The sequence below is a fragment of the Oncorhynchus masou genome, chromosome 6, assembly GCF_036934945.1.
Source record: "Oncorhynchus masou masou isolate Uvic2021 chromosome 6, UVic_Omas_1.1, whole genome shotgun sequence".
NCBI lineage: Eukaryota > Metazoa > Chordata > Actinopteri > Salmoniformes > Salmonidae > Oncorhynchus > Oncorhynchus masou.
In genome coordinates, this window is record NC_088217.1 from 71,092,946 (window position 1) to 71,109,211 (window position 16,266).

The 16,266-nt window shown below is 43.1% G+C and overlaps 1 protein-coding gene across 1 annotated transcript; it reads right to left on the reverse strand.

Annotated features, from left to right (window-relative positions):
* Positions 1 to 41: 41 nt before the first annotated feature.
* On the reverse strand, positions 42 to 9,780 carry LOC135541186 (MAGUK p55 subfamily member 4-like). Its single transcript, XM_064967295.1, is given in 18 exon segments — positions 42 to 720; positions 924 to 1,058; positions 1,219 to 1,327; positions 1,523 to 1,616; positions 1,742 to 1,822; positions 2,063 to 2,275; positions 2,404 to 2,418; positions 2,538 to 2,558; positions 2,675 to 2,722; positions 4,535 to 4,811; positions 5,051 to 5,122; positions 5,258 to 5,343; positions 5,434 to 5,515; positions 8,833 to 8,964; positions 9,121 to 9,204; positions 9,310 to 9,387; positions 9,480 to 9,601; positions 9,723 to 9,780. Coding segments are annotated over 18 exon segments (1,899 nt in total). The 3' UTR covers positions 42 to 528.
* Positions 9,781 to 16,266: the final 6,486 nt, after the last annotated feature.

The following is a 16,266-nucleotide window of genomic DNA, read 5'->3' on the forward strand; positions in this document are numbered from 1 at the left end:
TGAAAAATAGTATCAATCTTGAGCACTTGAATTGACATTCTTTGGCATTAACATTCTTTTTATTAAATAAAATAAAAACATTAAGAAAATACAGAAATTCAGCATGGACAATTATTTGCTCTAAATGTAAACGAAAGATGACGTTAACCTACAACCTCTCATAGCATGCCTGTGTAGCACATCAATACATGATCTCCAACTACGCACACAATTTTAGAGAAAAGAGAGATTTTTGGTTTAATCCAGCTCCATCATAGCCTTGAATATGCTAATTATTCAACAACAGATTCAAGCAGACACAAGGACAGTATCTGTATGAGTCTCTCAAACTCACCACTAAACAAAACAAAACAATAAACCCAATCCAAAACAAATTCCACTTGAGAGCAGAGGGTATCTTCAAAAGTAGCAGCCAAAGGTTACAGCCACTCCTCATCCATGTTGTTCTCCATTCCCTCTTTTACGATGCCCTGCCCTCCATCTGTTTGTTATCCTTTTATGTACTCTCCTCCCCCTCTATTCTCCTCATCAAAACTCCTCTGTGGGTCGTATCCAGCTGGCAGGAACCCACTGTGGCTCATCCTGAGCCCTCCTCACAGCCCTCAGTAGCTGAACACATGAGTCTTGCAGCCCGTCATTCACCATCACAGAGTCAAAGAACTGGCAGTAGTGAGACTCCATCTTCCTGGCTGCCTCCTCCATCTCCTGGAAGTCTTCCTCCTGTTGGGAACAGAATATCATGACAGTTGGTTACTATCCTAACTATGGCATGATGGTCAGTATTTCAACCAATTGATCACCATTGGGATGGCGTATTATTACCAGGTCTCTTTGGAAAAAGAGGTAAAGAGGTTCAAATCGTGAGAGACTTCCTGGTCAATTAAAACATTGAGAATTGATAATAAAACCATAGGAGTGCTTACTTTGAAAGGTCTGTTATCATAGTAATTGGTGGTGATCTGAGCATCCTTTCTGGTCTCCTTCATGCGTTCTGCGGTGGGCGGCTTCACATAGATGATGTAGGCCTTAAGCTCATGTGTCCTCACTGACTGGATGGCCTGGAAGGGGACAGTCATCATACACGGGTCAATTGAGAACTAATTCTCAGTTACAATGAAGACCTGGCCAAGATGCAACTGAGGTCAACACAGAGCTAACTCCACAATAGGGCCAAGTCAATGATGAAGCCCCACTGATAAGAACGCCAGCAGGACTCACATGAGGCTCGATGTCGATTACACAGATCCTTCCACTGTTCAAAACATCCTTCACAGCATCACGACTAGTGCCGTAGAAATTATCTTTGTACTCCCCATATTCCAGAAACCTGTTGTTTTTTGTAAACGTAACACAAAACCCTGGCTTATAATCAGGTGGTCCACATCAATGTTAATAACTTACTTAATCCTCTTTGTCCCCATTAGGACATAAGGCCACGAGTCACATTCATGTTGTGACAGTTGATTTAACAAGATGTGTTCGTGAGAGGAAAGTGAGCAGCTGTTACTCAATGAGTACCTACCTGTTGTTGTAAACCATGTTCTCAAACAGTTCCCTGTTGATGAAGTGATACTCTTTACCAGACTCCTCATAGCTCCTCGCGGCTCGTGTCGTGTCTGGAGGAAGAAGGGAAAATATGTCAGATGACATCACCGGAAGACAAGCCGTCATATAAGACATTGATTGTATCCATGTCAACAATGGAAGAAAGTCAAGTAGGCCACTCAGGTGGTGTACTCACGAGGCACTGCCCCTTGAAAGGTCACTGGGTTGATTTTGATTAACCGTCTGCGAAGTTCGTTCACTCCAACGCCAGAGGGACCTGAGAGAGAAGGACACACTTGTGAGGTCTCCGTCATGTCATCGCACATATTCTGTGTCAATACAAGCAGAGGCACACTGTACATGTACAAAAACAGTAACACAACATGTGTCATATTGTCTCTGCATTATTGGCCACAAAACCATATACACAATAGTACGTATTCATGACAGTCAATACATATCTGAATCTTTTGCCAATCTATTTGTGTTGCTGGTTAGTGCCGGACTGGTGTCTTACCCACGAGGGCAACCAGGCGGTGTTTGTCCTGCGGGTTGCGCTGGTATCGTACCACCTCTTCGTATGGGTTGTTGAGGGCATTGTAGCCGCTGCGAGTGTAGAAGGACTGCTGACTGGAGCCTGTGCTTAGGGACTGGCGCCGACACAGACGCAGGCTACGTCTGAACCCAGTTAGATAGATCCCCTCGATGTTAGTGCTGAACTCACCCTCCTCTAGGAGCGGGGGGAACAGGGAGGGGGAGAGCATGAGAATGGGATGAATGTGCATGTCACTAGACATGGTGTTGGAGTTGATTCTAATTGAGATCAAAGGAGAGCTCAGTAGAGCAGGTCATGCTCACCTTCTCTTAGCTCCTCTCACATTTCAAATTGGAATTCAGAAATGATTGCGATAAAGAAAACAAGGTTATAGTTGAGTGATACTGTATTTTGTATAGGCTGCATGATCAACTGACTTCAACAAAGACTTACCTACCAGATTCAAAAGCTTCATCATCTGTTAGAAAATAGAAGAAGAAAAACATTCATAAAATAATCCACCAAAGTCATTTTGCAGTAAACAAATGAGTGAAACAATATGATTTATTGTAGAGGAAATTAGGGAAATCTTACCAGCTTCAACACACTTTTCATCAATCAGGTCTTCCTCTGAAAGAGCAAAGTATGACAGGCAGTGGTGTAAAATACTTAAAAGTACTACTTAAGTAATTTTTGGGGGTATCTGTACTTTACTATTAATATTTTTGACCACTTTTACTTCACTACATTCCCAAAGAAAAGTATGGACTTTTTACTCCATACATTTTCCCTGACATCCAAAAGCACTAGTAGAATGCTTAGTATGACAGTAAAATGGTCCAATTCACTCACTTATCAAGAGAACATCCCTGGTCATCCCTACTGCCTCTGATCTGGCAGACTCACTAAACACATGCTTAGTTTGTAAATAATGTGTGAGTTGGAGAATGCCCCTGGCTATCCATAAATAAATAAAAAACTAGAAAATGTGGCCATCTGCTTTGCTTAATATAAGGAATTTGAAATTATTTATACTTGCACTTTTGATACTTAAGTACATTTTAGCAATTACATTTACTTTTGATACTTAAGTATATTTAAAACCAAATACTTTTACTCAAGTAGTATTTTACTGGGTGACTTTAACTTTTACTTGAGTCATTTTCTATTTAGGTATCTTTACTTTTACTCAAGTAAGACAATTGGGTACTTTTTCCACCACTGATGACAGGTCAGTGCAAAGTCAATAATGATATACAATATATACAGTGGGGCAAAAAAGTATTTAGTCAGCCACCAATTGTGCAAGTTCTCCCACTTCAAAAGATGAGAGAGGCCTGTAATTTTCATCATAGGTACACTTCAACTATGACAGACAAAATTAGAAGAAAAAAAATCCAGAAAATCACATTGTAGGATTTTTTAATGCAATTATTTTCAAATTATGGTGGAAAATAAAAATTGTCTGTCCTCTTTTACAAAACTCCCTACCAAGATCCAAACTTCCTCTGGAAGAAATGTCAGCACAATAATTGTTCATCGGGAGTTTCATGAAATTAGTTTCCAAGGTGGAGCAGCCACACACAAGCCTAAGATCACCATGCGCCAAGTGTTGGCTGTAAAGCTCGCCGCCATTGGACTCTGGAGCAGTGGAAACGCGTTCTCTGACAGACAAATCTGGGTTTGACGGATGCCAGGAGAACGCTACCTGCTCCAATGTATAGTGCAACCTGTAAAGTTTGGTGGAGGAGGAAGAATGGTCTGAGGCTGTTTTACATGGTACGGGCTAGGCCCCTTAGCTCCAGTGAAGGGAAATCTTAACGCTACAGCATACAATGACATTCTAGATGGTTCTGTGCTTCCAACTTTGTGGCAACAGTTTGGAGAAGGTCCTTTCTTGTTTCAGCACTACAATGCCCCCGTGCAGAAAGCCAGGTCAATACAGAAATGGTTGTTCAAGATCGGTGTGGAAGAACTTGACTGGCTTGCACAGAGCCCTGACCTCAACCCCATCGAACACCTTTGGGATGAATTGGAACACCGACTGCGAGCCAGGCCTAATCGGCCAACATCAATGCCCGACCTCACTCAAGCTCTTGTGGCTGAATGGAATCAAGTCCCCGCAGCAATGTTCCAACATCTAGTGGAAAGCCTTCCCAGAAGAGTGGAGGCTGTTATGGCAGCAATGAGGGGACCAACTCCATATTAATGCCCATGATTTTGACAAGCAGGTGTCCACATACTTTTAGTCATATAGTGTAACAATAACTGCCTCTCATTGAAAACTGGCACTTTAAAAAAGGATCATAGTTCTTACCTTCATTCACAGTGCTCACTTCAGGTAAGCAAGAGGAATAAGAGAATTGTCATTTGTTATTGTTATGGATATACAGTAATACTTGTTACCAGCTGCTTATAATTTGTTGTAAAAGAGTTGAAAAGCCAGACATAAAGGTGAGACTGTACTCTACTCACAGGGTTTGATGCAAGTGTGCGGCTGGTAGGGCTGAGACCACCAGAACTCTTTCTGTTTCCTCCTGAGCAGGTTTGTGGAGGGAATAAGGCCAGCACAGGCCGAGGTGCTGGGTAGTTTCTTGGCCTGCCACCAGAGGGAGTCTGACTGGTCCACGATCTCCAGCAGGTCTCCCTTCCTGAAGTCCATACCTGCCTCGGCGCAGGGGATGGCCGGGTCCTGCTGGGGACAGTAGTCTGCCATGGCACGCACATACAGCTGGGACACCAGGAGACACAATACACCAGACAACAAGACACAAGGACAATGCAATGAAAAAGATCTTTACTACAACACCCGAAGACAGGAACTGAGCCATAGGTTTTCTTGGGAATAGTAACCTCCTATTGTCAAGAGAAAGACTTTGGTTTTGGTGCCATTATGGTTCAATGAGCTTACATGACTTGTCTGATACTGTTAGCAGGGAAGGGTAGGTCGGTAAACATGCCATTACTCACTATCGTCTGGTTGTTGACTGGTCTATCTGTGATAGGAACCACTTTGAACATGAGGGTGCCTTGAGACCGGGCCTGTGGGTCCAAAGACAGATAAACACCCATGTACATCACTGGTGGATAAAGACTTACTACAGATACCATCTGTGTTGACTGTGTGAAATGTGTGGATGTTTGGGCAGCCAAGCAGTGTTCTGCTGGTAGACTCACCAGTCTCTCAATGACCTGCTCAGGCTCTAGGCCATCTACGGAGTAACCATTCACCTCTGTGATCCTGTCCCCTGCATGTAGCAGACCTGGGGAGAGAGGGGGAGGGGGCACACATGAGTAAGAAGAAACAGATTAAAGAGAGAGAGAGTTAGTGTGTGATAGAGAGGTGGTCTCACCGCTGCGGTCTGCCAGTCCTCCATGGATCACCCGTGCCACAAAGATCTCCCCTGTTACCCCATTTCGCTTTATCGTGGCTCCCTAAGAGAGAGAGACAGAGAGAGGACATGAATCCAGGGTTAAAACATTGTCCTGTAGCTCTCACACATAGTGAGCACCAAAAGTATTGGGACTTTGAAGAATGTTAAGTTGCTTTGGCTCTGTACTCCACCACGTTGGATTTAAATGATGCAATGGTTATAAGGTTAAAGTGCAGACTGTCAGCTTTAATTTGCAGATGCACAAATATCATACACCCCCCCAGAAAACCTCCACTGTTGTTGCAATGGTGAGAGGTTTGCATGTTTTGGGAGTATGATATTTGTTCGTCTAACTTTCTCACTCATCATTATTCACAATTCATTCAGGATGATCCGTAATCATGGCAGCATCCACATTCATTTAGAAGTGTTTATATTCTTCTTCTTTACAATAAAAGTGACTCCAAAATGACACAACACATTATTTACCATTCTTCTAAATAATCTGAAGCACAAACAAAACAACAGGAAATGCATCCAACACATGTGTAGAGCCGCAAGCTTGATGTAGCCATTGTGTGCTATGAATATGGGACCAAATACTTAACTTTTTATTACTTTAATACACAAGTGAATGTACAAAAGGTGCTGTAATGTCTAAACAGTTCACCAGATATGGATGAAAATACCCTCAAATTAAAGTCTGCACTTTAACCTCATAGTCATTGTATCATTTCAAATCCAAAGTGCTGGAGTACAGAGCCAAAACAACAACAAATGTGTCACTGTCCAAATACTCTTGGAGTTCACTGTGTACAGAGATTCATCACTGGGGTGGAACAGCAACAATCACACATTTGGCCTATTTCAGGCTATGGAGGGTGTCATGAGATATGAGATGAAGACATCATGAGTCCAAAAGGAATAATGGACATGCTTTATTTACAATTACAAAATGAAATCATGTGAAAATAACAGATGGCATTCGGGAAACACAGAGTTGCATGAAACACAGATGGACGGCTTGAGGATAGAAACGCAACAATGGGCATAGCCAACACATCACAATTGCGGGATGAATGGTGGGCGACATGATGGTGACGAAGATAACAGAAGAAAGAATAAATGCCTTTTGAAGCCGAGGTCTCTGAGGGAATCTTGAGGAGAGGACCATTCCCTGAAGCAGAGGAATAGAAGGTATCCTGGAGACATGAGAGCACCACTGTCCTCCTGGCTGGTTCACTTCCTCTTCTTCTTCCCCTGGCTGAAGCTGGAGCAGCAGCCAGTCTTGTTGTGGTTGTGGGCGAGCGGGGCAGGCGGTGGAGTTGTTGAGAGTCTGTTGTAGAGGTGGGGTTTCTGGAACTGGGGTTCCACATGCTTCTTTTGAGATGTGGGGGAAGCACCAACATGCTTTTTGGGAGACATGGGCGGAACCCTGGTCTTCAACCCTGCCTTGGGTGACCCATTGCAGGCTGAGGACTGAGGCTGAGAGATCTTCCCCTGGGATGTGGATATGCCGTCCATAGAGCCAGTGAAGGAGCTGGAGGAGGAGGAGGAGAAGGAGGAAGAGGAGGACATGGAGCATACTCTGGACTGGTGTGAAAGGGATGTCTGAGTCTTCAAGCTGCTGGCTGTGTGTTCTTGTTCGCTGGCTGATATGTTGACAGGTGGAATACCGCTGCTGGTTCCTCTATGTGGTTCCGGTGTATCTGCTACCGCCCTGCTGGCAGCGGTGAGTGTCTGCAATCTGCTCACCACCTTGGCCAGCAGCGTCAGGGCCTGGGCATTCTCCTGGACACTCTCAGACATGCGCTCTGTGGCGGCGGCCATCTTCTGCCCCAGCAGCCGGACGTCATTGGTGCTGCGCTCCATAGAGCTAGTAGCCTCCTCCACCATGGATCTCAACTCATCCAGGCTCTCCTACTTAGCCAGCTCCACAGGGGGGTCGTGAGGCATCTCATCTACCCGCCGATGCTGCATGGGGCTGGGGGGAGCCGTGCGGATCCGGGGCTGACGCTGTAGCTCCGGAACCACGGAGGAGTTCCGGGGGGATGGTGGTATGCAGCCATGCAGGGAGGGGTGAGAGTCCAGGGCTGGAGGGGTGGAGCATGGTGTGGGAGAGGGGACAGGGTGACTCTCTGTCTAGCTCCTCGATCACATTATCTCCAGAAGCAAGGAGGAGAGAGGTTGGAAAAATGTAATCTATTTGCCTGAATAAGAGTAGAAGTTCCATTGTGTTGTATTATAATGTACTGAACTGATATGTATTGCAGTGTACAGCACTGTACTACTCATGGCAGTAGATACAGTATTGAATCATATTGTTTGCAGGGTCTTTTCAACTGTAGTTTGTTCTTACCAATCAGGACAGAGTTACAGACTGAGGGGGCAGAGCGATTAAGACCTTCTTCTTTCCAGAGTGCATCAGTCTGGCACATTCTACAGTTACTCATTGGCTTAAAACGTGGTGGAGGGCGGGGCTTGGCCAGGGGTGGTGGACCCGCAGAAGATAGCAACTCAGCTGGTGGGTAGCCGACTCTCCTTGTGCTGGGCATGACTGGTCGCTCACCGGGCACTATGGCCCCCAGAGCCCTCACACCATGCCAGGGGCCCTCCACCACCCTGACCCCACCGTGGATCAGCCTTCGGCGGGACATCTTCCTCAGGGTGTCCCAGCGACTGCAGATCCCCCCCTCCTGAGCTCCTCTTTCAGGGGGAGAGACAGGGCTAGACAAGATTACCTCTGTTTGAGACCATAGATACTCTATAGCCCTGAAATAGGGATCTGGGTACACAGGGTACTGCTGAAACTGTCTGCCACCAGGATTGGATTTAGATTTTTTCCAAACAGTTTCCAAAAGAGGTCGCAATGTCAGATGTGGATGGGTAGGAGCTTCCAAGTATATACAGCTTAATAACTATGGGAACATTTTTGGGGTCAAATTGAGTGACTGGAAATTGTATATTTTGGTGTCCAAAACTGACCCATCGTGACAGTAATCATAAGCCATCCTGGAATTTTGAAGTATTAAAACCATCTCTACTACGATTACTCTGATTGAAATCATCTGTCACACAATTTAACAATCAAACTAATGACATGTTATGAAAGCATCATCTGCCCTTTCTTACAGCTTCCGTCAGGTCCTCAGGAGTTGCTGCTTTGTACTCGGTGTGCATAAAACACGACCTTTCTGTAACCTTGCATGGAGGGAAAAGTGTGAAAGTACTAAAAGTGTGTTTTTGGTATCCACGTTAGAAAATAGCAAGGTGTAAAAGATTGCACCCTTGATGATACTTTTAATGTAGTATTTTTGTTGTTGTTGCGTTAAGCCTTCCTCCTTAAAAACAAACAGTTGTATCCAATCCATGACTCACCAGCTGCTGCTTGTTCTTCACCAGACAGACAATCCTCATGGCCTCCTCATCGTCAGGGAGGTTGTCAGGGATAGGAGGCAGCACAGGGCCATAATCCTTCTGGGCCACCGTATCATGGGTTGATATCAGAGCCTAGGACAGAGCACAACTATTAAGTCATTTCATTCATTTAGGCGGACTTAACACACATAAATAACTCACACAACCCAGAAGAACTTAGTTACTGCAACAACAGATATACAAAAGGTTAGGATCATAGGAGCCCTTTTTTCCCTCAGGATCTCTCACCTGGAGGTGTGGTTTCCTGAGGAGACTGTAAAGCTCCCTGGCCTCAGCAGAAGTGTTTGGAACTGTTCTCATGTCAGTCAGAATCTGGAAGAGAAGCAGAAAGATGGGTTGAGTGGACACAGGACAGGACTGACACCACTGACAAGCCAATGAGGGAAGAGGGCAAAGCAGTAGAGGGAAAGGTCCTACCTGTTGGATGAGCTGTGTTGTGTACGGTAGGAAGGGAGCAGGAGGCTCTCTCTGGTGTTGCCGCAGACACTCATGCACCTGGAGACCAGAGAGGAAGTAGATATGAAGTGAAACACAGCCTTTCTAAACCCCAGATGAGAGTATATCACAGACTAGACTCCCAGACTAACTTTGAGCAGGGACTTGAGCCAGGGGGCGTTGAGGAGGCTGTATAGGAGCTCTGCCCCGTTGATTTCCTTATTGATGGAATGTTTCACCTCTTCCACCACGTCAGACAGGATCTGCCTTAGCCCTGGAGGACAACACCAACATAATCATAAAGATAAATAGCAATAGGATTATCACAACATACAGGAGAGAAGTGGATTGCCATCAGCTAGAGGTTGAGAGAGAAGCTGGTTCCTATTTCTGACCATGGTCACTCAGTCTAGGGGATGACATCACCACCTCGGCTTCCACAGTCTGCCTCATGGGGATCACCCAGCACTGACCGCTGGAAATTCACCCCAACCCAGACCTTGGAAAGAGAGAAATGAGATAAAAAATAAATTCTTTGCTTAGTAGTTCATCTAAAAGCTGAATGATAACATCTAATCTTCTTACACATTTTCGATAACAATAACGTAACATTAATCCGGATTAATAAGACTCTGACCTCTATATACATAGTCATCAGTTCTGCTATGATGGATGTCAACGGGGTGTTAATAACTTCCCAGGTAAAAACAGCCTCCACTGTCACAGGTTAAAAACCCTAAGGGTAATTTAATGCCCTGTGTGTGAAATAAACTCAGGGTTCAAAAGTCAATGGCCCACTTAAGCAGTCTCTTCTAATTCCGTATTCTACGTGCTACCATGTCCCTGTGTCGGTCAACATCACCCATTCAACAGAAAGACAAAACAATACTGGTGATGTTGTGGTACATCTTAAACAGAAGTATGGGGATTTTTTAATCATGTTAATTAGATTGACGGATGGGTACGTCAATTGACTCTAATATGTAGTAATACTTGGATTAAAAACAGTGGATCACCTTGATGGGAAAACAATTTTTTTAGATCCTGAAAACTAGAAGAGCCCAATCCCACCTCCTCAACAGTTTGAGTGAGTCTACTGTATCTGGGCTCAGAGCCAACTGTAAAAGACTTAACACATTCCTGCGTGCTCACTACTTACCTCTGTGGTCTCTTTTCTTCCAGTCCCTTTGACTCGCTTCCTCAACCCTTAATATTTAGCTCCAGAGGAGGATTTGTCCTCTGTGTAATACAGTTGACCAATTTTTGCCGCAGAGTGAGAGTTCCCAGGGGATTCGCTGGTAACAGGTCTGTGCTTTTACTACGTAGCGAACTGGAAAGAAAGAAGAGAAGAGTGTAATCCTCTCTCTATCCCAGTTAATCCTGGGCAAGTGAGTTGTCTCTCTCTTGCCGGAAGTGACAGAAGCGTGTCGAACCTGCTGCTGGCCTGTCCAAGGCTATCCTACAGCTCTGCTCCCAAAGCTTCTTAACTCTTTCTGCTTTTAAAACCCACCAGACCGTGGCCTGATAAAGCTAGTGTCCTAAATGGCACCCTATTCCCGATACAGTGTACTACTTTTGACCAGAGAGATATGGGCCCTGGAGGGCTCTGGTCAAAAGTTGTGCCCTATATAGGGAATAGAGTGCATTTTGGGACGCACACATGGCCACACAGCTACTCTGTGTTGAATAGAGGGAAAAGAGGGGATAGCCCACAGTGTGTAATTAAACACATCACTGAACTGAGCTCCCAACAGCTGGAGGAGATAGGGACAGAACATGATGATGATTAAGTCATTATATAGTGTAGTACCTACTACACATTCTGCTTCTCTAACCATACAAATGAAAATGTAAGTCTGTCACACACTTATCTCCTTGCTGTGGACTTATTTGACCAATGTTTTATCAAATACAATCAGAAACTGGTTGTCGATGGTGATCTATGAAGTAATCTGCCATGGAAAAAATATGATTTCATGTTGAGGACAATACAGAATATATTTTAGAGATCAACTTTAACCTAAGATTATCTTGAGGCGCTGTAAAAAGCTTTGGCTTTAAAATTCTTATTTTTGTATGGTCATTAATTGACCCCCCCCCCCCTCTGTCTAGCTTATTAGGTATAGAAATAGAACAAAGCTTAGAGGATTATCAGCAGCACCAGAGATATTTACGAAACAGTAACCTTTGACCTCTAACGTGACTGTTAAAACCAAAGCATTATTATTACGTTTATTTGTCAGGGATCATGTACAACATGCTCCTGCACCAGATTTAGCTAGATAGAAAATTGTCATCTGTATATAGCAATTTATATATACACACACACACACACACACACACACAGTAGCAGTCAAAGGTTTGGACACACCTACTCATTCCAGGGTTTTTCTTCATGTTTACTATTTTCTACATTGTAGAATAATAGTGAAGACATCAAACTATGAAATAACACTTACGGAATCATGTAGTAACCAAAAAAGTGTTAAACAAATCTAAATATATTTTATATTCTTCAAAGTAGCCAACCCTTGCCTTGATGAAAGCTTTGCACTCATGGCATTCTCTCAACCATACAGACATAATTTGAACGGTTTTAGAAGCTTTAGAGTGTTTTCTATTCAATAATAATTATTATATGCATATAGCAATTTAGCAATTTTTATAGCAATTTTTGACAGTTTTTTTTTTAGTTTACTTTGGGCACACCATTCATCCAAAAGGGGGCAGTATTTCCCATAGCCCCATCAGGTTAACCCACGTCTTTTTTGCCTCCCATTGTTTGTTGTAGACGCAAAGTCTTTTATTTTTTTGCAGGTTTGTTCATATTTCCTTGATATGCCAAAACGACCGAACAACAACAGAAAATACTTTTAAAGAATTGGCGCGTTTACGCTATACTGTGATTGGATAAATATACGGGCCAAGGGAGGTCCTGTATGGACAAACTAATTAAACCCAATATAAGTGACACCCGGCTAATAAGGGACAGTTGGCAACCCTAGCACACACCTCAAGTAGTCTAGCTCATAGCCTATCCCATAGGCCTATAGGTTTTGATACGTTTTATATAACAACTAAAGTGGCCAAATAACTTAAAATTAAGCACATGAATCTGTTTTGCAACTGGTGTTGCATCCTGGCATCCATAGAAGGCGTATGAGTTTCAAGTTTAGGGAAGGTAGCTTTCACCATAAAAATGCACCTTTATAATATAGAATTACATGCATAATTGCATTTGCTAATTGATTGCATTTTTGGAACATTTGCACTTATAGCCTACTGCAGTGTGCTCATTGCTGCGTCTCTACTGTGAAGAAATAGCCTGATAGCTTATCAACTTTTAAAGCTAAACATTCTGATCTATTGCATTAGTCTTTTACACGTGTTTTATGCGAGTGGTTGCATTAATTTGGGATCTATTGCAACCCACAACTGTCCCAGAGTATGTTTGGAATATTCATTTCTTGCACAGAAGGACAAGGTGAATAGAATAGAATAGATCAACTTTTCTACTATGGGGGATAGTACAGTGACATAGGCTTAGTGCTTTTGCTGTTCGTTAGGCCTATTCATCTGGTTGGCTGACGAAAAGTAAATGTGGACAGTTCTTCCAATATCTTCAATATGCGCCTTGGAATTCGATAAGAGGGGAGGGTGCAGTTGCGTCCCAGATGCGTCTGTCTTCACTTGTAGCCTGTGAGAAGGACCCGATCATGTGACAGGCATTGGCTAATAAGAATTGAGATATGGGAGTGAGAGGTGCTTTGGAAGCATGGCAGCCAGTAGAATGGAATTATAATTGTTATATTCAGGCCAAGGGCACAACAGCCACAAAAGGCATGGATTTTTTAGGGGGCATTATGGCCACACACAAGGGGGATGCCTATCATGACTTCCGCCGAAGTCGGTCCCTCTCGGTGTTCAGCGGTCGATGTCATAATAATACTTTTGTCAAGTATACTCCCTCCCCGGCCTCTAGGTCATCAGGCTGCTGATTATCCCGAATACCTGTCACAATCGTCAAGCGCACCAGCACTTCATGACACTCACCTGGACTCCATCACCTCCTTGATTATCTTCCCTATATCTGTCACTCCCATTGGTTTTTCCCTCAGGTGTTATTGACTCTGTTTTCATGTCGGTACGTTGTTTGAGTTTCGTGTTTATTTATTAAAACACTCCCTGTACTTGCTTCCCGACTCTCGGCACACTCGTTAACAACTTGGTTGTTTTATTTAAACGATGATTTTAAAAATTATCCATGTAATTGGAACTGCAAGCCAGACCAAATTAAACGGGCCTATTGATATAATGATTATGAATGAAATATTAAGGGCAGAAATGATTAAATATTAAAGCATTAAACCTCTCACTAAAGGCTTCAGTCATACAAAAGTTATACTTAAATCCGAACTGGTCCTCTAGCAAATTAATAGGAATGTCTCACCCCATGTTCAATAATGTCTTTCCTTCCTTTATTCAGATTACAACCTCAAACATTCAGTTATTTGAAAAGGAAATAATCTCCCAGATATCACCATTTTTAAAACAAGCTATTGAAAGTTGGTTGCAATTTCAATTTAATCAACCAGAAAAAAACAGAACAAATTATACAAATAATGTGATTAACTCAAATATACTAACCCTTTGCCTTGATGACAGCTTTGCACTTTTGGCATTCTCTCAACCAGTTTCACCTGGAATGCTTTTCTAACAGTCTTGAAGAGTTCCCACATATGCTGAGCACATATTGGCTGCTTTTCCTTCACTCTGCAGTCCAACTCATCCAAAACCATCTTAATTGTGTTGAGGTTGGGTGATTGAGGAGGCCAGGTCATGTGATGCAGCACTCCATCACCCTCCTTCTTGGTCAAATAGCCCTTACACAACCTGGAGGTATGTTGGGTCATTGTGCTGTTGAAAAGCGAATGATAGTCCCACTAAGCGCAAACCAGATGGGGTGTTGTATCGCTGCAGAATGCTGTGGTAGCCATGCTGGTTAAGTGTGCCTGTAGTTCAAAATAAATCACTGACAGCGTCACCAGCAACTCCTTAACATTAACTTGTTTACCAATGTTTCATCAAACACCATCAGAAACGGTTTGTTTATAGTGATTTATTCAGTAATTTACTTTTTGTTGCTGAACTGTAAACTAAGATTATCTTGCTGCAATGTAAAAAGTTTTGGCTTTAAAAAAAGTTATTTTGTATTGTCATTAATTGTCTCATTGCCTTTCAATTGTTTAACTTGGGTCAAACGTTTTGGGTAGCCTTCAACAAGCTTCCCACAATAAGTTGGGTGAATTTAGCCCATTCCTCCTGACAGAGCTAGTGTAACGGAGTCAGGTTTGTAGGCCTCCTTGTTCGCACACGGTTTTTCAGTTCTGCCCACAAATTGTCTATAGGATTCAGGTCTGGGCTTTGTGATGGCCACTCCAATACCTTGACTTTGTTGTCCTTAAGCCATTTTGCCACAACTTTGGAAGTATGCTTGGGGTCATTGTCCATTTGGAAGACCCATTTGCGACCAAGCTTTAACTACCTGTCTGATGTCTTGGAATGTTGCTTCAATATATCCACATAATTTACCCTCCTCATGATGCCATCTGTTTTGTGAAGTGCACCAGCCCCTCCTGCAGCAAAGCACCCCCACAACATGATGCTGCCACCCCCGTACTTCACAGTTGGGATGGTGTTCTTTGGCTTGCAAGCCTCCCCCTTTTTCCTCCAAACATAACAATGGTCATTATGGCCAAACAGTTCTATTTTTGTTTCATCAGACCAGAGGACATTTCTCCAAAAAGTACAATCTTGTCCCCATGTGCAGTTGCAAACCATACTCTGGCTTCTTTTTATGGCAGATTTGGAGCAGTGGCTTCTTCCTTGCTGAGCGGCCTATAGGACTCGTTTTACTGTGGATAAATACTTTGTACCTGATTCCTTCAGCATCTTCACAAGGTCCTTTGCTGTTGTTCTGGGATTGATTTGCACTTTTCGCACCAAAGTACGTTAATCTCCAGGAGACAGAACGCGTCTCCTTCCTGAGCGGTATTGCGGCTGCCTTGTCCCATGGTGTTTATACTTGCGTACTATTGTTTGTACAGATGAACGTGGAAACTTAAGGCGTTTGGAAATTGCTCCCAAGGATGAACCAGACCTGTGGAGGTCTACAATGTTTTTTCTGAGGTCTTGGCTGATTTATTTTACCATGATGTCAAGCAGAGGCACAGTTTGAAGATAGACCTTAAAATATATCCACAGGTACACCTCCAATTGAATCAAATGATGTCAATTAGCCATGACATCATTTTCTGGAATTTTCCAAGCTGATTAAAAGCAGTCACCTTAGTGTATGTAAACTTCTGACCCACTGGAATTGTGATTCAGTGAATTAAGTGAAATAATTGGTCTAAACAATTGCTGGAAAAATTGTGTCATGTACAAAGTAGATGTCCTAACCGACTTGCCAAAACAATAGTTAACAAGAAATTTGTGGAGTGGTTGAAAAACTATGTAAACTTCCAACTTCAACTGTATCTAACCCATTAAAGCAAAGTAACAGGACCATGTGGTTTACAATTTAAGACAAACTAGTACAGAGGCACATTTTATTCAAAGAGAACTTTGTCAGTTGGCTTTATTGCCCTTTGTTTACATTAAGATATGTACATTAGACAAAATGCTGACATCATTCCCCTAAAAAGGACAAATGTGACAACATACAGAGAACACTGGGGCACTGCATCTCAGTGCTGGAGGTGTCTCTACAGGCAACCTGGTTCGAATCCAGGCTGTATCACAAACGGCCGTGATTGGGAGTCCAATAGGGCGGCATCGTCTGGGTTCGGCTGTTATTGTAAATAAGAATTTGTTCTTAACGGAGTTAAATAAAGTTTAAATAAAAAATAAAAACAAGCAGGCAGATCTTCCTTCATA